This window comes from Battus philenor, unplaced genomic scaffold, assembly GCF_028537555.1.
Source record: "Battus philenor isolate CCGP_79_NKW_IND1 unplaced genomic scaffold, ilBatPhil1.0.hap1 SCAF_25, whole genome shotgun sequence".
In the NCBI taxonomy this organism is placed as follows: Eukaryota; Metazoa; Arthropoda; class Insecta; order Lepidoptera; family Papilionidae; genus Battus; species Battus philenor.
In genome coordinates this window covers 10,912,487-10,935,566 of record NW_027181688.1, presented here as the reverse complement: position 1 = coordinate 10,935,566, position 23,080 = coordinate 10,912,487, and the positions used below count along the sequence as shown (strand labels likewise).

General features: G+C 36.2%; 1 protein-coding gene across 1 annotated transcript in view; it reads right to left on the bottom strand.

Moving 5' to 3' along the window:
• Positions 1-1,666: 1,666 nt before the first annotated feature.
• LOC137924903 (probable ATP-dependent RNA helicase DHX35) overlaps positions 1,667-23,080 on the bottom strand; it is a 52,376-nt gene continuing 30,962 nt past the window's right edge. The window contains exons 3-16 of the mRNA XM_068768295.1: positions 21,801-21,965; positions 19,558-19,638; positions 16,078-16,137; positions 15,249-15,414; positions 14,609-14,706; positions 13,199-13,445; positions 11,933-12,074; positions 11,091-11,210; positions 9,483-9,649; positions 9,058-9,185; positions 7,753-7,893; positions 7,282-7,372; positions 6,314-6,461; positions 1,667-1,799 (exon numbers count right to left, since the gene is read on the bottom strand). Coding sequence (XP_068624396.1) covers positions 1,685-1,799; positions 6,314-6,461; positions 7,282-7,372; positions 7,753-7,893; positions 9,058-9,185; positions 9,483-9,649; positions 11,091-11,210; positions 11,933-12,074; positions 13,199-13,445; positions 14,609-14,706; positions 15,249-15,414; positions 16,078-16,137; positions 19,558-19,638; positions 21,801-21,965 — 1,869 coding nt within the window. The 3' untranslated portion in view covers positions 1,667-1,684. The remainder of the gene's footprint in view (positions 1,800-6,313; positions 6,462-7,281; positions 7,373-7,752; positions 7,894-9,057; positions 9,186-9,482; positions 9,650-11,090; positions 11,211-11,932; positions 12,075-13,198; positions 13,446-14,608; positions 14,707-15,248; positions 15,415-16,077; positions 16,138-19,557; positions 19,639-21,800; positions 21,966-23,080) is intronic.

Here is a 23,080-nt window from a genome sequence, read left to right as displayed (position 1 = left end):
ACCTAGCATTTTTAAATATTATACACTTTGTTTGGTTAATAGTGTAAAAGCTAAGAAGAGATGAATGTATAACTCGATTGCTGTATATGTATCCAAAAATCAAAGGTTTCAGAAATAATAACTAACGTTATGATAAGACAGCAAGAAAAAGCTTTAAACTTTTGTTTACTATTTGTCCCAACAGACGCATTTCAATAAAGCTTCAGATTGATCACTTTATTTAGAGTGATTGGAAACTATTCTAATACTCTGTATTTGTCATAGAAAAAAAAACAGTAATGTTTAACAGCTTTGCCAACATAACTAACGTAACTTCTCCTCACTTACCTTCGAAAAAGGGATATTGCAGACATAGCATAAAGTATGAAGTAAATGTAATGTATGTTCCATACGGAATGCTTGTGTTTACAAGATTCCATGAACATGCATAATTAATTTCATACAGAATTCCCATAGCCGTACGGCGTTTCAAATGGCACACCGTTCGTTGTGTCGACGTTTTAAAGCTCGAAGTCACATGTCAACCAAGACAGTAGTTAAGAGTCGCTTACTAGGTTCACCAGTTCTGCGATATGTTTGTAGCTTCAAAGAAATTAGCCAAAAAAATTTTTTTTAATTATATTACATGACAAATGTAACTATTGTCATATAGTTGGATAAACGCCATCTTAACATATAAGAATGAAATTGATTGAAACTTACATTTAAACAAGCTTCCTTCATAAACACATAGATGTCGTTAGTGAAAAAACAATATTTACTTACTTTTGACGTTATACTTACTGATCTGAATGGTGGAATAATATTCACACCTCGTGTTTAATATTAGGTATTTACTATGTGAGAAAAGTTAATCATGGTCTAATTGGAGGAAAGAGAGAAAATGATGAAACTGAAAATCAAGTTAGGTAAAAAAAATCACTAAAAATCTAAGGTAGGGAAAATAAGGAAAATAAAGTTAGTGAAGATGGAATGGAAAGTTCTTTACAGAAAACATCCACTCAAAGTCAAATGGTGGGTGAATAATATAATTTAGTCATAGGAAGTCGAATAAAGTGTAGGTATACAAAACAATGTAACTGAATATCTAATAGAGGGTAGGTAAAGAAATGTAACGAAGGACAAGTAAAGGAAAAAGGATGGTTAGATTAAGTAGATATCAACAGACACATATAGGCAACCCTTAGACCAGAGTTCACATATTCTAATATCTAGTCTAACATATAGAGGCAGAGGCCTTTTAGAAGAAGCGACTTAAAGAGCATTCAGTTCGTGGTCGTTGAGGTTGGACGGCCATCATCATCCACAGCAACCCGACGAAGTTTTAGAAGGCAGAAATCTCAAATAACCCTGTCCTTTCCCCAGAGAAGGCATCTTGTATTCATCCAAAATACCCCCCACCCCCCATTTATACCAAATAATATAGATTTAGAGGGTAGGTAACGAAAGTCATCGTCTGAGTTTTTTTGTAAGATCTTCTTTCAGGGCGCGTTTCGAACCTGCTTTGCTTTAAATCGTAAGGATGTTGTAGAGAAATTCAATTTGATTTTGTTTTCAACCAATTTTACTCACCATTCTTACCACGATGTTGTCACTATAAATTATCAAATATGGATATTAATAAAATATGGAATGGACGGGTAAGTAAAGAATACAAGTTCACCAATAACAATAGTTTACTTTATCAACTCTCTCTGTAGTAGTGGGGAGCCACTTCCAGCAACCACTCTCTCTCGATGGTCATTAACTCACGCATACAGTTTTTGTCGCCAGCACTCTGAACGCTCGCAAACACAACCCTGAAGATTTTAACATTAAGCATTTCACAAGTGTAGATATCACTATAAAGGATTTATTAAAGCATTTTATTGTCAAATTAGCTATACATTCAAACCCTTAAAATCTTTTACACCTATAAACAATCACCTCTTTGTATATACATAGATATTTCAATCATTTCAAAATCTGCCAGTAATAAAACTTCCTTACACATCTACGAAAACCAATCCCGTAGAAAATTCAACTTAAAGAGCTCTGTAAACACAAACAGGTCTTAATTAAACACCTACATACACTCTTTAAAACTATAAGAAGTAAATACCAAAAAGTCTATACCTAATTTTATGTGTGTGTAATCACTATATAATATGATAATCCTGGCAATGTGTAGATAGTAACTATCAATGAGGTCTAACAAATGTATGGACACACGAGCGATCTTTTACAATTTATGAAAACTACTTATGACTGAGGTCTTACAGTGTACTATACTATTTAAGAGGAAGCTCTTACAATATGATAGTACTAATTATGAACGAGGTCTTACAAAATACAGACACTAATTATGAGCGAGGTCTTAAATTTATGGACACTACTTATGAACGAGGTTCTACGATGAATGTAGATACTACTTATTAGTGAGCTCTTACATTTATGGACACTACTTATGAGCGAGATCTAGAAATGTATTGGCACTACCTTAGAGCGAGGTCATAATATACGGACACTACTTATGAACGATGTTCTACAATGAGTAGATACTACTTATGAACGCGGTCTTAAATTTATCGACATTACTTAAGAGCAAGGACTTACAGTGTGTTGACACTATCTATGAGCATGGTCTTAGAGTGTGGACATCACTTATGAGCGAGGTCTTAAAATGTAAGAATACTACTCATGAACGAGGTCTTCCAAAGTTAGGCAATATCTATGAGCGAGGTCTTACAGTGTGTTGACACTATCTATGAGCATGGTCTTACAGTGTGGACATCATTTATGAACGAAGTCTTAAAATGTAAGTATACTACTCATCAACGAGGTCTTCCAAAGTAAGGCAATATCTATGAGCAAGGTCTTACAGCGTGTTGACACTGTCTATGAGCATGGTCTTACAGTGTGGACATCACTTATGAGCGAGGTCTTAAAATGTGAGAATACTACTCATGAATGCGGTCTTCTCAAGTTAGGCAATATCTATGAGCAAACTCGTACAATATGTTGACACTATCTATGAACAAGGTCTTTCAGTGTGTTGACACTATCTATGAGCATGGTCTTACAGTGTGGACATCACTTATGAGCGAGGTCTTAAAATGTAAGAATACTACTCATGAACGAGGTCTTCCAAAGTAAGGCAATATCTATCAGCAAACTCTTACAGTGTGTTGACACTATCTATAAGCATGGTCTTTCAGTGTGTTGATACTATCTATGAGCATGGTCTTACAGTGTGGACATCACTTATGAGCGAGGTCTTAAAATGTAAGAATACTACTCATGAACGAGGTCTTCCAAAGTAAGGCAATATCTATCAGCAAACTCTTACAGTGTGTTGACACTATCTATAAGCATGGTCTTTCAGTGTGTTGATACTATCTATGAGCATGGTCTTACAGTGTGGACATCACTTATGAGCGAGGTCTTAAAATGTAAGAATACTACTCATGAACGAGGTCTTCCAAAGTTAGGCGATATCTATGAGCAAACTCTTACAGTGTGATGACACAATCTATAAGCATGGTCTTACAGTGTGGACATCACTTATGAGCGAGGTCTTAAAATGTAAGAATACTACTCTTGAAAGAGGTCTTCCAAAGTAAGGCAATATCTATGAGCTAACGCTAACAGTGTGTTGACACTATCTATGAGCATGGTCTTACAGTGTGGACATCACTTATGAGCGAGGTCTTAAAATGTGAGAATACTACTCATGAATGAGGTCTTCTCAAGTTAGGCAATATCTATGAGCAAACTCTTACAGTATTTTGACACTATCTATAAACATGGTCTTTCAGTGTGTTGACACTATCTATAAGCATGGTCTTTCAGTGTGTTGATACTATCTATGAGCATGGTCTTACAGTGTGGACATCACTTATGAGCGAGGTCTTAAAATGTAAGAATACTACTCATGAACGAGGTCTTCCAAAGTTAGGCGATATCTATGAGCAAACTCTTACAGTGTGATGACACAATCTATAAGCATGGTCTTACAGTGTGGACATCACTTATGAGCGAGGTCTTAAAATGTAAGAATACTACTCATGAACGAGGTCTTCCAAAGTTAGGCAATATCTATGAGCGAGGTCTTACAGTGTGTTGACACTATCTATGAGCATGGTCTTACAGTGTGGACATCATTTATGAACGAAGTCTTAAAATGTAAGTATACTACTCATCAACGAGGTCTTCCAAAGTAAGGCAATATCTATGAGCAAGGTCTTACAGCGTGTTGACACTGTCTATGAGCATGGTCTTACAGTGTGGACATCACTTATGAGCGAGGTCTTAAAATGTGAGAATACTACTCATGAATGCGGTCTTCTCAAGTTAGGCAATATCTATGAGCAAACTCGTACAATATGTTGACACTATCTATGAACATGGTCTTTCAGTGTGTTGACACTATCTATGAGCATGGTCTTACAGTGTGGACATCACTTATGAGCGAGGTCTTAAAATGTAAGAATACTACTCATGAACGAGGTCTTCCAAAGTAAGGCAATATCTATCAGCAAACTCTTACAGTGTGTTGACACTATCTATAAGCATGGTCTTTCAGTGTGTTGATACTATCTATGAGCATGGTCTTACAGTGTGGACATCACTTATGAGCGAGGTCTTAAAATGTAAGAATACTACTCATGAACGAGGTCTTCCAAAGTAAGGCAATATCTATCAGCAAACTCTTACAGTGTGTTGACACTATCTATAAGCATGGTCTTTCAGTGTGTTGATACTATCTATGAGCATGGTCTTACAGTGTGGACATCACTTATGAGCGAGGTCTTAAAATGTAAGAATACTACTCATGAACGAGGTCTTCCAAAGTTAGGCGATATCTATGAGCAAACTCTTACAGTGTGATGACACAATCTATAAGCATGGTCTTACAGTGTGGACATCACTTATGAGCGAGGTCTTAAAATGTAAGAATACTACTCTTGAAAGAGGTCTTCCAAAGTAAGGCAATATCTATGAGCTAACGCTAACAGTGTGTTGACACTATCTATGAGCATGGTCTTACAGTGTGGACATCACTTATGAGCGAGGTCTTAAAATGTGAGAATACTACTCATGAATGAGGTCTTCTCAAGTTAGGCAATATCTATGAGCAAACTCTTACAGTATTTTGACACTATCTATAAACATGGTCTTTCAGTGTGTTGACACTATCTATGAGCATGGTCTTTCAATGTGTTGACACTATCTATGAGCATGGTCTTACAGTGTGGACATCACTTATGAGCGAGGTCTTAAAATGTGAGAATACTACTCATGAATGAGGTCTTCTCAAGTTAGGCAATATCTATGAGCAAACTCTTACAGTATTTTGACACTATCTATAAACATGGTCTTTCAGTGTGTTGACACTATCTATGAGCATGGTCTTTCAATGTGTTGACACTATCTATGAACATGGTCTTACAGTGTGGACATCACTTATGAGCGAGGTCTTAAAATGTGAGAATACTACTCATGAATGAGGTCTTCTCAAGTTAGGCAATATCTATGAGCAAACTCTTACAGTGTGTTGACACTATCTAAGAGCATGGTCTCACAGTGTGGACACCACTTATGAGCGATGTCTTGCAATATGTGGAAACTATCTACGTGTAAGATCTTATGAGCGAGCTCTTACATTATGAGGGTATTACTTATAAGTGCGATCTAGCAATGTGATGGAACTACTTATAAGCGAGGTTTTACAGTATGTGAACTATACTCAGGAACTATGATCTACAATGTATACACGCTACTTATGAGCAATATCTTAAATTTATGGACAATACTTATGATTGAGATCTTAAATGTTTGGACGCCACTTATGAGCGAACTCTTACAATGTGAGGGTATTTCTTATGAACGAGATTTTACCATATGCGGTCACTACTTATAAGTAAGGTCTTACAATGTATGGATACTATTTAATTACATTGTACTCACGTTCATAAGTAATACCGCTCAATTCTACTTATAAACTAGGTCTTATAATAAGTATAGACTACTTATGAACTAGATCTAAACTAAGCGCCAATTTTTCTCTGCACCCTCAAACTTGAAAAAATTAATGCTAACAATGCAAAACAAATGGTCTTAACCTTAATTCTTGTATGTGATGACTCGGAAATGATGACATGGACAGATAATAAATAATAATTTATTATGCACCGCACTGATTGTTACAATTATTACATCTTAAATATGCCCAGTAGTGGACGTCGTACGACTGGAATGATAATGATGATAATAAACATGCGTTATGTAGCCAATCCACTCCCACATTCCTCGAATCTGTCGTAATACTCACCACTTAGGCTGCTGGGCATGGTACAGACAGCTATCGGGGCTGATATGGAGTTCAGCTCCTCGGATACCCCGGTAAGCGCCCGCACCCAGGTAGGCAGCCTGCGGGAATAGACCGGAGACAACGCACTTCATCACCCTGCGACATCTACCTGCAAATGACCATTAGCGGTTCAACAAGAACTTTTCCTTTCAAATTGAAATAAATTATTACATTTTAAATTAACTATAAAATACACTCTTTATAAGCCTAGCTAAACAAATATCAATGACTGACTTATTAAAATTATTGTTAAAATGTATGGACACTACTTATGAGCGAGGTGCTGGTATGCATAGATACTCATAAGTAGTGTGCGAGGTCTTACAATGTGTGCGAACTACATATGAGCGAGCTCACACAATATATGGGCACAACCTATGAGCGAGCTCTTACAATATGTGGGCATCACCTAAGAGCAGCTCTAATCTAATATATAAAATTCTCGTATCACGGTGTTCGAACTTGAACTCCTCTGAAACGGCTTGACTGATTTTTACCAATTTTAATATGCGTATTCAGTAGGTCTGAGAATCGACTACTATCTATTTTCTATACCCCTAAGTGATAAAGGTCCACACTTAAATTTTTTTTTTTATTTTTTAACGAAATTTTTTGTTTTTATTGTTTTATGATACAGCATACAAGAATACATACAACCATAAATTTTCACCCCTCTACGATCAACCCTTATTTTTTATTTGTAAATTAAAATATCAATTTTTTTTGCAAAACAACGTTTGCGGGATCAGCTAGTAATATATGGAAACTTCTTATAAACGAAGTCTTATATTGTATGGACACTGCCTATGGGTACTAATTAAGAGCTAGCTTTTATAATGTACAGACAATATTTACTTACGAGCGAGCTCTTACAGTGTGTAAGCACTAGATATAAGTGGATACTAAATTAATTAATAATAAAAAATTACCAGTGCCCAAATCCGATCCCTCGAATATTTTGTCGACCATTTTGAACTTATCCTTTATCAGTTTTTCTAAACTCTGTCGTATCTCGTATGCCTGTAATTGCAAATAATATTCACGTCATTTATAGATCTGTACAATAGCACTAACGATATTTAAAATTTAATGATTTTTTGAAATATGTACCAGGAGTACAATGTAGAAGTACAGAGTACAGAGAAGTAGAGTACAGAGTAGAATGAAAGAAGAGTAAAAATAGATCATACGAAGAATGATAGAAGAGTACAGGAATAAAAGGAAAAGAAAGTAAAGAAACCATTAAAGAATGTCAAACCCTGCCCTACAACTAGATAAGGACTACAAAAGGTCCCCAATAACAGGGGCTATAAAAACACATAGTACAGGGAAACAAATTAATTGTGCAGCTTAGTTAAAATGATGATGATGATGATGGTGATGAAAATGTTCTTACATACCTTCTCCATTACTCTATGGTTGACGTACATCCTCTGGCACCAGTCTTTACAAGCGCGCTGGGTTTTTGAGCTATCGCTGGAACGTATCCGAAGATACGCATCCATTACATTCAGGTACATGATGATATCTCCTTCCGCTACCTGTGTTGTCATTTAACATAAAGACCGTTTATTTTGAAAGTGGTGTAAGTCCATTTTCTTTTGTTTCGAGAAAATTAAAGGTTACTTTTTATATTTGTTGATTTAAATATACAGGCAAATTATATGAGGTCTGGCATTGTTTCTATTGTTTTATCAACATTTAATTTGTTTTTATATGTATGTTTTTGGCTAATTAGACTACGATAACAAATATTTATGTGCTGTAAATGGACTTACCCCACCTTCAAAATAAACGGTCCATATTACAAGTTTGTATGCGGTGGAGGTAGGTAAGATAGTCGTTTTAGAGATTACGCTGTTATCGTGAAATATAGATATATTTCTAAAGTTCGCACCGTGTCTATCGGCCCATGAATGTAATGAGTCGTATTGAGTTTGTTGTTCTTCCCGAACTGCCGTCGACTCTTGACCATTACATTTTTAGTTCTTTCTTTTAGTGAAAGATTATATATATATATATATATATATATATATATATATATATATATATATATATATATATATATATAACAGTTCTCAAGTGGCAATTACGGGCCGGTAGACGCGGCGTAGATGGATTACACACTAGGTGGATGGAAGATATAGCAAGTCGCTGAATGTAGGTCTACACGTTGCAAAGGACATTATAAAGATCGACGTCAAAGAAACTTTATTATATAAGATAGTATTTACATTCACCTATAACTGTCACAGTAAAATTAAGTTTACGTTAGTTCATAACGCGGCACCTACTGAGAATAAGTAACAAGAATCTCAATGGAGTTTGTAATTATTTTTGATGATTGTATTAACAAAAAAAAATATTTTTCCATTAAAATTAGTAACATAAAATGAGAGATGTTAACAGTACGAGTTAATTATTTTTGAAATTCATTACAGTACACTATATTAATGTATTACACCAACGGTGACATGCTCTAAAAACTAAGTGGGTCGCAAAATACAAACTGTAATAAACATACATAAAGTTATATTATTGTAAATATCCTGATATTTGACATGTCTTCTCTGGTATCTTTCCTATATCCTGAGAGACTACTTTCAAAAATGACAAATACAAAATAAGGTGTCTTCTTTCGCACCTATATATCAAATATATATATTATAACAACAATATAACAAGTAATATTTTATTTAAGCTACCTCGAAGTTATTTCTTCTAGAGATTCTGGCAGCGATGTTTCCTTTTCCACTTCCCTGCTTGACAAACACACCGTCCACCTGAAGCATGGCAGTGATGGACAGCATCTCATCGATGCAACCAAACTCACCTGGTAAAATAACTTAGATAAACTTGATGATATATGATGACTTGATGACTTATGATATAAAATACTAGAGTTTCTTCTGTCGCTTCCTCCAACGCTTTCTAAAATGATAATTATCTTAGCCCGGCAATTGCAACTGACCAAGTCTAGGTTCGATTCTGTATCGCGCTCTTAAACCGAAATGCTAAATGAATATTGAATGCATCTAAGGTTAAGGCATCTCCAGGATGCAGCAGGGTCCTTAAATATTGTATTGCAGAGGGCGTCTATCAACTGATAATGAAAGTAGGTAAGACTTACCGCTATTACAGAGCATCTTCGCACTCATTGGTCTCAAAGGAAGTTCTGCCATGATCTCCCCTGCCCCTGGGGTCAATGACCCTTCCTTATCGATCGCTTCCAGGGCGTACAGTGTCTCTAACCCTGATAGTAGACTCCTTGCTGGCGGTGGTGTGGGGAATGTGAACCTTGGTGCCATATATTTAAGATATTAGACATTATCGATTGGAGCTATGATACTACAATTATTTTGTTTATATAATTTTTTGACCTACACTAATGATGCTGCTCTCTTCCAACTGGTGCTATTGGAAATGTGGAATGGATATTCAACAATGGAAATCTTACTATTGGAATGACGATTAAATATTAATTATAGCGGGTTCGACAAATAATTAGTAGCTCACCTTAATTTTAAGAATTAAAAGTGGCGAGTAGGGCAATATTTCTAAGTTTTGTTGATGGTACAGCAACCACTCACGGCGCATAGTGTTGGTTGAACCGCCGGAGCATTCGGATACCATAATACACTGTTAGTCTGATTGTTAAGTATAAAAAGATGTTGTTATTGACGTAAGCGAAACTGAGACCACTCTTCATCATCATAAAGCTAGATTTAGCTTAGTATTGCTTCATCAAGTCAGCCGTTAAATGCTCAGTGCAAGACAAAGCCGCGCAAAGATATCTATGAGGGGATATAGTATAATCGCCACACTTGGTATTCGGGATGTCAATAGCAGTACGGTATTATGGTACGTAGAGGGCGCTGCTATCTGTACTCTAGAAATTTATTTGTTGGCAGTTGCAATCCTACACTATTCTTGCACAAATTGTGAATTATATAAGCTTGTGTCTCGGTATTGGATCCCGCGACCTATGTTCGCAAGTCTTAGTTCTCTGCAATAGCAAACTTGTAGAGTATAAACCTAACCTATTTTTAATATTAATTACAAATATATAGGCTTTCATTTGTAAGCTGTCAGCCTTTCAACTCAATAGAAAAGCCAGGTTCAGTATTTCTTTATAAAATCGAATCAGCGATAAAGAGGTCCGTAGACAAACATAAGTATTTTTTATGACAACTTTTGAAACAAGGACTTTAATTTCACTAAGTTTTTCAGCATAGTTTAACTCATATTTCTTCTTTCGCCTTTCACAATATATGGCATCCTATCTTCTTTCTTCCTTAACATTTTCATCGCCTTCCACCCTTCGCCACGGTTTTTACACCATTACATTTTTTATACATTTTATTTTAAATCCTTCTTCGCATTTTCTTTTATAATTCCTATTTGATTTCTCCTTTAAAGCATTTAGCTACAATTATAATTTTTAATATGTCTGTCGGTCTAGTCCACCGCAGGGTCACAAATACTAGTCCAGCAGATTGGCAAATTGAAGTAGCAATGGGCAGCCACATAACCCACAGAATAGATCACCGGGGCTTTAAAGTTCTGGAGTGCACACCGTCCACACATAGTGTACATATGACCTGGACTACATCCAGTATCTTCCGACGACAATTACAGTCCAGTTTAAGTCCTATTGGAAATCCATGGGGGATTCCTGTGTCCATCAGTGGACACAGTTTAAAAAAATGTAAAATAAAGTAACATAAATATAGAGTACCTGAGCACGTTGTGTATGCCGAGCGCTTTCAACTGTAAAAGCATCCCAGAGAGGTCGCTTCTACACATCTCCGGAGGGACTGATGCTGGTAGTTTCTCGTACTCCACCTCTGTGTACAGTCTAAAAAGAGGGGAAAGAAGTCGTTACTAAGTTCCATGGTGTAAAGCTACTAGTTTGTTTCAAGTGTTTTATACAAAGAATCAAATTATGACAAATAATTTCAAGATTATGATCATCTAATGATGGTTGTCATCGTGATCATTATTTCATCAGCACCACTTCCGTAATTGGCCATAGTCCTCTCCCGTAGAATTTCAATAAGAATTTTTTATAAACATACATATATATACATATGTATGTATGGTGGTTAGGGAATACGTAAATATAGTTCTAAAACACATCTCACACACGACTTTCCCCTTCTAAGCTTTAAATCTAAAATTAAAAGTTTATTATAAAATAAATCTTACAGCATAAGATAGTTTTTAGTTTAACTAAATATTTGAAACTTGGTTTGTTGACTTTTTAACATGGTTCATATTATAAAGTACACATCAAAAATTAATTTTAAAAAGGGCAACAGTTGCTTTTTTGGTCGTCCCTTTTCAGATCAGCATTCCGTGCCGGTGGTAGCTAACTATTTATAACGTTAAAAATTTTATGTGCCTATTCGAAGAAGAATTTCGTTGAAAGTGCCTATTAGGATACAATATCAGCAAAAGTGCCTATTCAAATAAGAAATGTCTGCAGAGATGGCATAACACAGTATGTGATTAGCTTTTCAAAAAGGATCATGATCTCAATATAAGGAATACGACGCAAGGAGGAAGAATGTGTCTTACCTATAACACTTGCCTCGGGCCGTTCTTCCTGCGCGACCAGCTCTCTGCGTTGCATTATTCTTCGATATGGCTGTCACACACACCGACTCCACGCCCACAGCTGGGTCAAAGTACGGCAGCTTGTGGAATCCGCAGTCAATCACTGGAATTTATTGTCATGTTTCCATCACACCCTGATCTATTCCCGACTTTTGTCATTAGACCGCAAGATATAAGGAATATTAGTGCTATAACAATATCCATTCTTTTATATGGGGTGATTAGTTATGAGTATAAAAGCTTTAGAGGGGTAAATATATAGCCTATTTGTCGATTAATGTATGGTAAACCGTATAGTAAAGAAAACTTATTTTCAAAATCCGGATTACTACATATTAAAATTAATTATAGTTTACTATCTATCCTTGAAGTCTTTGTAACGACCGAAGTTATTGCCCGTTCGAATTACAATAGAAAAACTAAATTAGTATAACATATTTTAGAGTGATCACTTTATACACGGTGATAGGAAATCCGCGTGAAAACTTAAAGCTTTTATACCTATCACCAATCAAGAACTGGAAGTCCTTTAACTAGAAAGGAGACTATAAATTTTACGCAAAGTTCAAGCTTCCAGAGAACTACACATAGCAGCTTTTTGAAAGATATATGGGAAAGTATGAAGAACAGTCAGTTCAACGTAACTACGTATATAAGATGAATAATTATTACACACACACACATAATTAAACATACAGAACAATTATTCATATTACAGAAATTAAAACAAATAACAATAACCTGCACTAAAAACAAAACATGATAAAAATATTATTTATTTATATATTTACACTTTATTTTCCACCGTTGATGAAAAATAAAATAAAGCAACAATTTACTTACAAGTACAAGAGGCAGTCTTATCGATTGAGGCGATCTCTACTACTACTAGGCAACCGTTGGATGGAGATGAGAGACATGAAGATGACAGTTTAGGGTGTATAATTATTATTATCTATATCGAATCAGAAATAAAATCCATAGAAGAACCAAAATCCTAGACGTAGCTCAAAGAATTGTTCATCTGAAGTGACAGTGGACAGGCCGTTGAGACCGAAAGGTTCTCAAGTGGCGATGAATGAACCGGTGGACCTGAGGAGGTACCCCCCACTAGGTAGACCGACAACATAATAATGGTCCCGGGAAATCCCTGATCTTTGGGGAAGGCCCACGCCTTTCAGTGGGCGTAAATTTTTTAGCATATGATGCGTCGCAGTAACATCTTACCATATACGATCCCAGGAATAGTAATGCTGGTCTCCGCTATGTTTGTTGCCAACACCACCTTCCTGACGTTCCTGTCTGCCATCTGGAACACCTGGATCTGACGGTAGTAAGGTAGGCTGCCGTACATGGGCAAGACACGTAGATCCGCCGCCTGCATACCGCTGGGGAAGTGCTTTCGGTATTTATTCTGTTCGTTGTTAGTCTCCGCGTACGTCTGGAGTGTTTCCAGCGCTGCGAGGATCTCCTCCTGGAATATTAACTCCGATATACTTTCACTAATGTATGATTTATATAAACACATACATGCAATCGCATACATTTATTAACATAAAAATAAACTCATACATATTTACATATTGATAATTTCATATACAAGATGATTACATGTGAAAAAGTGTGAAAATATATGGTACACTTATACAAAAGTCAACGGTTGTAGTAGTAATAAACAACGTAATGATTATGAAAGAAAAGGACCAATATTTAGCCACTTCCGCACATGCAGTGGTAGTCGTGCAACAAAGTACACCGCCCGCCAGCCCGCGGAAAAATGCGTATGCGGCAAACAATGCGAATCACACAACCGCCACCGCCAAATTACTCAACACGTGTTTCACCCCTCCACGGGACATCTTCTCTTCAGAAGTTATGTTACACCGATTAGTGCCAAACACAATGTCAACTTTGTTGCACGACTACCTCTGCATGTGCGGAAGTGGCTAAATATTGGTCCTTTTCTTACTTAGGATGGACTTCCGCTAGGTAACGTCGGATTCCATTAAATATTTAATGATTATGTAATAAGAAAAAACTTTTCAGAATTAGGATTTATACATAATATATCTGTCCCTTTGTACAGACAGATGTAAATTCTTCATTTTGCAATAGTTTAATTTTTTGGTTCGTTAGGATCTATATTCCACAGACATTAGCGTCCCTGCCTTACATTTACGTTTAATATTTAATTTTTTTTCTATTCTTACGTTTTTGCATGTTACAGTGTTTATTAAGTCTCTTAAACTATTTCCTAACTTAAACCATAAGCTTTTAGAACTAAATTTAAGTTGACTAACTATTTTTTTAAAATAATTGGTGTCATGTTTATTTTTAACCAAGCCCTAACAATGTTAAGATTGCGTTTCTTGCAACCACTCCTTCGTCCCTACTCCATATTGTTATTACCCTCAGGTTGTACGCCAGTATCTGTGCGGTGGTCGCCGTATTCGCCACATCGATGAACCTTGCCAGCTCCAACAGTTTCAGAGTGATCATTTTGTATAGAGTGATTTGAATTTGGTATAAAAACCTCAAATCTTTTCACTGATAAATGAGCTATATTTTCACCCCCTATAAAGATAATACACTTATGTAATCTCCCTGTATATAACCTTCGTCAAGCTCTCTACCCACCTGCGATGTGAGAAAGGCTAGTATGTCTCCAAAAGGTTCGTTCTCGTGGATTTTGATGACCACGTCCACTGTAGCCTTTACATAGTCCGGAACCGGTTCTGTAAAGATATCAGATAAATCAAAACTTTTCAGCTGATAGATGCCCACTGCAAGGTATAGGTCTCCCTAAAGATCGTCTCGATGACAGATCCTGCTCTGATCGCCACTCTAAGTCTACCTAATAGGGAGCCTATCCATGATGCTTTTACCTCGTGGACGCCACTTGAAAACCTTTCAGCCCCAGAGGCTACCGGTTGCACGAGCAATGTGCCCCGCCCACTGCCACTTCCGACGTCAGTGACCTTGGTTCTTCTGCAAATCATTTCTGATTATATCTCACAACGAAACCCTTATCACTGTTCCCTAGGTAACCTTGTGCCTTCTTATGAGGCCCGTCGAATAAAATTCGACTAATTTTTCATACATATTTATTGAAGCACAAGAAACGTTCTTATGAAAAGAAAATTAAAAAATTACTGTATAACTTGTTAAAACAAAATTTCTCTTCCCATGTACTTTTATTTGAAATCTAATACACCGACAACTTAATTTCCCTAAAGCCTTTAACTCACAGATTCTATTTTTAGACAATGACACGTACCTTGAGCGTAGAAAACATCGATCGGATGCGTTCGACCTTGCATCGACATGATCACGGATGTACTCTTCCCTGTCGACCCCTTTCTGTCAGAGAGATTGAAGAAGTCCCTCAAAAACTCCGCGTCCATCGTCGCCGATGATATCACGAGCTTCAGGTTTTTCCGTTTCTACGATGTTTTATCACTTATTATTAAATATCTTTTATAAAAAAAAATTAAAATATGCTACCTAGCAATTACTTACAGTACCATAACATTGTCTTTCACTTCAGGTCGTGTTGGAAAACTGAGTCGCTTAACGAGCCTCAAAGTGGGACATGACCAGAATTTTTACATGAGATCCAATCAGTAATTACCAACAAATCAAAATAGCCCAATGGATTGGCTGAAGTGGCAGCGGTCAGGCCATATACGAAGTAAAACTGATGGTCCGCTGGTTTTTTAAGGTTCTAGAGTGAAGACCACGCCCTCAAGCTTTTGGAGAGGATACCACGGGCCAACAATCTCAGTGTACGTCTACCCATAAGATGTACCAATGACTTTGCTCGTCGGAAAACATAAATTCCGTTTCCAACCAGTCCTTTTGGAAATCTGTAGAGAATCTCTATTCACAACATTGTCCTCATCGGCGTCGTTTCAACCCATAGATACCTATTATTTATTGGCATTCTTTTTATTATTTTACTATCTATTAATAATCTATATATTCTTCATATACTAACATTAGCAACATTAGCCTAGTAAATAAATTACATAATTCTATATTTGAACCAATATTTACATATGTTATATATATACAGTTATACATGCTATATTAGCACATCAACTCACTTTAGCAATCTTCTTTAATAACCCCATGAGGACATCGGTCAATTGTGTTCTCTCGTGGACCTGAGAAATGAATGAATATCATGATAATGGGGATCGCACAATCAGCCAATAGTAAGCCAAATATTAATACCTAAAGCTGTCTCGCTCGCACAGTACCTACCACACACATACTTGTGCGGGTTCACTCACCCACTAGTTGTACTACGCAAAATGTTTAGATATAGCGGTAAAATAAAGAAGTCAAATGAAGCACGAGAAACAAACAACAATGAAGAAGAGAGTCAAAAACCAAATCGACTAGCAATATTGAATACAGAGTTTCTTATACGTTCAACGAACTTTTACTCAACGACCTCTCCCACATAGTAAACATTTTATAAACACTTGATTGTTAAAAGTCAATATTTAATAGAGAATAAATATAAGACTAAAATATTACTATTATCAAAAAGTGTGGTGAATTGGTTAATAAAATATAAATTCTTTATATTATTATTATTTATTATAATTTATATTATATTACCTTTAAATCAATTTCATCCCCTTCAAACTAACACTCCGTCTGATAAAACGGTCATTTCCCATCGTTTTTTTTTTCCAGACCTCGAAATAGTCCAATTAGTCTCGAGTTCTATTCCCGAGATATAATCTTATATAATACACATTTAGTACGTATATTATATAGAATAGCCACTAACAAACAAGTTTTCAGAGGGTAGGCAGCAGGGTCCTCTGCGTACCATAATGCTACAATGCGATCGTCAACCTGCCTGTCAATAGTGGCAATTACTGTATATCCCCTATAGATATAGCGGATGTCTATAGGCTGAAATGAATCATATATTTGTCATACGTTAAGTTCATATACCTTTCATACGAAAGGCATTGTACAGGAAGAATTGTTTCTCCAAAAAATGGTTATTCAGGGACCGAGCAACACCTGGGTGATCTATTCCTGTATGATGTCATCTATTAATAGATGTCATCGTCAGACCAATTAGTGGTCTAATTTAATAACTACCCACTGATTTTTATGTCCGTCTGTTGGCGACTGTCAGTGTAAACTACAAGGATATAATTGGATAAATGGTAATACAAGGTTTCCATGTGTGTGACATCAATTACGAATTTTCGCCTTTACCTAAATATTTATATTTATTGTATATTTCTACGTTAGTGATCTAGATATTAAATAAATATTAATTTGGCGTTCAATGTCTAAGTTAAATTACTACTATAGAAAGGAGTATTCATTCGTACATATGTGGTGGAAACAAACCTTGAAGGCAAAATAAACTGAAAATTAAAGTCAGTTTAACATACGTATATAAGAAAGTTAAAAGGTTGACAACCTCTCATAACTATGTGTCTTATGTTTACAGGGCAAATGACACATAAGATCAATCATGCAACTAATTAGCACAATATTTAGCAAATCAACTTTTTTTCATATGGTTTCAGCCGATAAACACCCTCTACAAGGCATAGGCCTCCCCCAACGATATCGCCACGCATGGCAGTAGGGTTGGCGATATGGTATTCTGATACGAAGAGGACGCTGCTATCCATCCTCTGGAAACTTTAATGGAATCAGGCGTTACCTTCCGGAAGTCCATCCTAAGTAAGAAAGGGACCAATATTTAGCCACATCCGCACATGCCAAACACAGAGTGAGTCTGAGTACTCACTCTGTGTTTGGCACTAATCGGTGTAACATAACTCCTGAAGATGCCCCGTGGAGGGGTGAAACACGCGTTGAGTGATTTGACGGTGGCAGTTGTGTAATTCGCATTGTTTGCCGCATACGCTTTTATCAGCGGGCTGGCGGGCGGTGCACTTTGTTGCCCGTCTTCCACTGCATGTGCGGAAGTGGCTAAATATTGGTCCTTTTCTTACTCTTGAAACTTGTTCGTGAGCAGCAACAATCGTATATAAATAATACAAAAAGAGTGAATTACGTTATATTGTATCCAAGAAATCGAATCCGCGTTCTACGATCGAAAGCGTCGGCCTGTGGTTGAAGTATAGTTTGTAGTGTGAATACTGCGTGTTTTCGCGTAGTTACGAAAGTGTACGATGGTAGTACCGCCCCACGCATCTTTTATTTGTTTAGTTACACCAGCAGTACACATAAGTTATAACTACATCAAAAGTTGTATAAATAAAGGTTCTGTTATGTGTTCCTTTGTAGGCGTCATAACATTAAAAAATTCTTATATATAGTATTGTAGAAAGATAAGTACACATGAAATCGAAAAGAATATTGAAAAAGCTCTTAATTTTAAAATATTTCCTACGGCGCACAATCTGCTTAAGGCTGTGTGCTTAAAAATACTAAATAAAATTGAAAACCCCTTACCACTACATTTAATTATTAAAATGATTTATAAAGGTAGCAAAAAATTTTGAATACAATAGGTATTTAAATTCGCGCCCTATCATAACACGTAATGATATAGCTTGAGCTCTGCTAGTTTAATTAAAGCTATAAGCTAATAAGGTGTTATAGTTCGCAGCTGCTTATTTCATCGCGATATCACAAGTGGTAATGATATCAGCACCATTACAAGCTGATAAGACAAGCCAAGTGGCCACATCACGATAGTGATGTATCTATGTGACAACAATGTATCGATAAAACTTTATATAGTTGAAATAGCTTCAATCGCGTTTTTCATTCATTAATCATTATTAATAGTAACAAAACTTATTATTCCTCTACCCTCAACAATCATTTTTTAACACGTAAGTGATTTCACTACTACATGCCGTTTATTATTTTAAACAGTGGAAGTCCAGCTTATTTTATTTCATTCCGAGAACATCGAATATCAGTATAGTTGACAAATAAAAAATTTAATTTTTATTTATTCATTTATTAAGCTATATCTTAGATTTCATAACAAATGCAATTATTTGTGAATTTTATGTTTTTATGTAGGGTAAGTTTAAATTTCCGTAATTTTACATTAAGAGACTTAACCTGTCAACTGCCTATGGACATATCTGAGCGAATTTCCCGGGGTGCGTAGGGATCAGATTTGTCTGAAATAAAGTAGGCTGCATTATATCGAATCAGCTTAAAAATACAGTTTAAAATTACTTGCTCTGGATGTACTACATACCACAGGATTATATACAATAATATTTCATTTATCTTTTAAAAAAAAATCGTTCCTGACACTGACAGGCGCCACGTTGCGGCATACGAAGGGTTAACCCTCCCGCATCTTCTCCGGTTGACCTTGACCGTGAATTTTCGACAACTTTCATAAGGTCATCACTATCTTTTGGCCGGTCTACCTCATGATCTTTTCTTGTGAAATTGTATTCAGCTTTCATTTTATATTCCATTTTATATAACAAACTATTATTAATTTTATTAATATTCTATCTATCTATTATTATTAATATTACTAATTTCATTACAATTACAGCTTTGGTGTTATGTTGTATATGTATATATATATATACACTTACCTCATCTAGAACGATACACGTGTACTGCATTAGAAGGGGCGATGCGAACATTTCCCGTAGCAACACACCCTCGGTCATGAACTGAAATAAATTAAATCAATGTTAGCTTACCTACACGTAGTTATAAAATAAATAGGTATAGTAAAATATATAAAGAATTTACATTTCATAAACAAAATCACCTAACTTTTTTAAACAGTATTTACATAAACTTTTCAGGAGAATTGGAAAATAAAATAGAAATTATGCTACGTTATTCTAGTATGTCGTCGATAGCTGTGTTACAGACGTTAGTTTTAAGTTCACGGACCCTTTCGCTCCGTGACCTCAGCTCCGATGAAGCTGTAAAAGCCTTCGAACTAACAGCAACAACATCAACAGAGAATAAGTAAGGGCAATCAGCCTCCTTCTCCTAGATTATCGAAATGGTTAAACGATACAATCAACTTTAAACTATCAAGTTAACGATTGTATTGCCACCACAGCAATCTTAGTATAAAGTATTTTTTTTAAAAGGCTCCGTTTTTTGGGGTCTCTCGTACGACTCCTATCATAGGTGGACAGGCTCTTTATTTAAATTATAATTTCGTCATTTTTTTCCATACCTTCCTTCCATATATCGTCTCGTTGGGTATTTTTCACAATTCCTGTTTATTGTCATATTTTAGTACATAGTACATTGTAGATACTACTACGAATCTTTTTGTCACCCACGGCGTTTATTACATTGTTTTATTTTTTATCAAATTCATTATACACTCGACAGTTGAAGTTTTTTCTATTCAATTTTCTCGTTAACAGCCGAGACCGTGGCCTGCTTCGAGAACCATTAGTTGGCACTACGCCAACGTAAACCTTGTAAAGTATTTTAATTATAGGATATTTTAAAATTTTCATATAATTAATACAAACAGGAAGAACGCCTAGCTAGATGAATATATTGAAGAATTGAAGATTTTTAAGATCGTTTGGACATGTAATTCGAAAAATTTCGAGTGGCTGCCATGGGTAAGTACTACACTTTGATTTAAGTGAACCCACGACATAGTTAAGGTCGCCGGAAGTCTGGATGCGGTATTTGTGAAGATCTATGGGGGAGACCTATGTCTTGCAGTGAGCCAAAATTAATATCCATGTGTTTTATTTTTTCCATCCTTTGATTCAGGATCTAAACTATAAAACGAAATAAATGCATACAATATTAAGTGATTCGCTATTTTCTTAATAAGCCTTTACACAAAACACGCTGCTCACCACTGAAACGCTTCATCTCAATGGAGTAGTCTCACCTAAATTTCCGAGAACCAAGCTACCTCTTGTTGTCTCTGAAGGTCACTTTAGATCAGCTTGGCCAGACTAGACTCAACCCAAGGTACTAGGACCCCAGAACCAAGCCACCTCTACCCCAACTACATCACTCTCGCGTGCCTTTTTCGACGAATGAGACTTTTAAATTCGAACTATACTTCACTTAACGCTAGAAAACGATATCGCCTAAGGCCGAAATATTTAGCAGGCACTAAAATCGTGATTTGTTCTTATGACACATGCTAATCATTTCCGCATACGTATTAAATTTGTTCAGTACTACATTGAATATTTCACAATATTATATTAATATCGAAACGCTATTAGTTCGCAGGCCGCTAATAGATGGCGCTAACAGTCGTTTGCCACGCGCTATCGTTTTTCGCGTGGAGTTTCTAGAGTCGACGTGTAATAATAAACAAGCAAGATCCACGAACCCTTCCGCTCCGTGAACCCAGTACCGATGAACCTGTAAAAGCCTTAGGGCTAACGGCATTAACATCTTCAGAAACAATAGAACAAGCAAGACGTGTTTCACTCGCCACTTCTTCTCTTCTTTTCGAAGAAGTAATAATTAGCCAGGCAATAGCAACATTGATCAAATCGAGGTTTCACCTTCTAAGTTAAAACAGAAGTCCTTTGCGTTAGGTTCCTCCATGGAGCGCTCCCCTTAGCGATATTAAAGCTGGTAATACTAGGTAGTCAAAGTCGCGAAAAATCTTTTGATGTGGGTAGAGTAAGAACAGTCATCGTAGCGATCTTGGAGGAAGGGAGGCCTAGTCCATGCAGAGGTATTTATCAGCTGACATTATGATTATCACATGGTATATAACACCGTTCACAATTACTCACAAAAAGTTATCGATGAAGGCTAGATAATGGTATAATTTATTTCAGTTGAAGTGAAAGTATTATTTTAAAACAGAGGTACTTACCACTATAGCAGTGTCGGGTCCCCTGGCGGAGGTCATGGAGGCCGCATATCCCACCGTTTGGCCTGGCACCTCCCCCTTTTCTTGAGCTACTCTCGTGGCCAGCGACACTGCAGCCGCCACCCTGGGTTGAGTCACGCAAACCTTGTGCCCCACCTCATGTAGGTACTGGAATTTAATATACTTATTTAGAGAAGCTTAAAAATTGTTATTCAATACTAAAACATATTTATTTATGACCAGTTACGAAGATTCATTCCGTATTACCAAAAGTTATTGGCTTGTCGCAATGCAGTATAAAAAATAAATGCAACTTATTTCAGAGTATTCAATTGTAGGAGCTACATTATGTCAGCGGCGGCGAAAGGGGGAATTCCAGAGAAATATTATTCTTTATATATATCGGGCAAAATAGAGCACTCTACAGTACTTCTCGACTTATAATTGGCTGACGATTTTCATTGGTTGAACATTGTTTTCATAATTATAAATCGGTATAAATGTGGACTAAGCTTGATGAATATACGTTTCTAGTTCACGGACCCGCTCCGTGAACTCAGTTCCGACGAAGTTGTAAAAGCCTTAGGGCTAACAGCATTAAAATCAACAGAGAAAAGGCAGTGAATATACACACTTCTACTTCAGATTTCGTATTGTTATTACCTCCGAGACCTATCGGCTCTACGAGGAATCCCACAAATTTATTTCATCTAATATATAAAATTCTCGTGTCACGGTGTTCGAACTTGAACTCCTCTGAAACGGCTTGACTGATTTTTACCAAATTTAATATGCGTATTCAGTAGGTCTGAGAATCGGCTACTATCTATTTTCTATACCCCTAAGTGATAAAGGTTGTTCACACTTAAAAATTTTTTTTTTATTTTTTTAACGATTTTTTTGTTTTTATTTTTTTATGATATAGCATACAAGAATACATACAACCATAAATTTTCACCCCTCTACGATCAACCCTTATTTTTTATTTGTCAATTAAAATATCAATTTTTTTTGCAAAACAACGTTTGCGGGATCAGCTAGTTTCTTTATAATATATTATATTGTCGTCGTAGTTTCCATAGACATCCACTGCAAGACTTGGGCCTCCCATAAAGATATCTATGGGGGATATATCGCCACACCTGACAAGTGGGTTATCAATCGCAGTGTTTTATTATGGCACACAGAGGACGCTGCTGCCTATCTGAAAACTTATTTCTGAGCAGTGACAATCTTATATAAATGCACAAAGTATGAATTATATAAGATTGTATTCCGGGAAT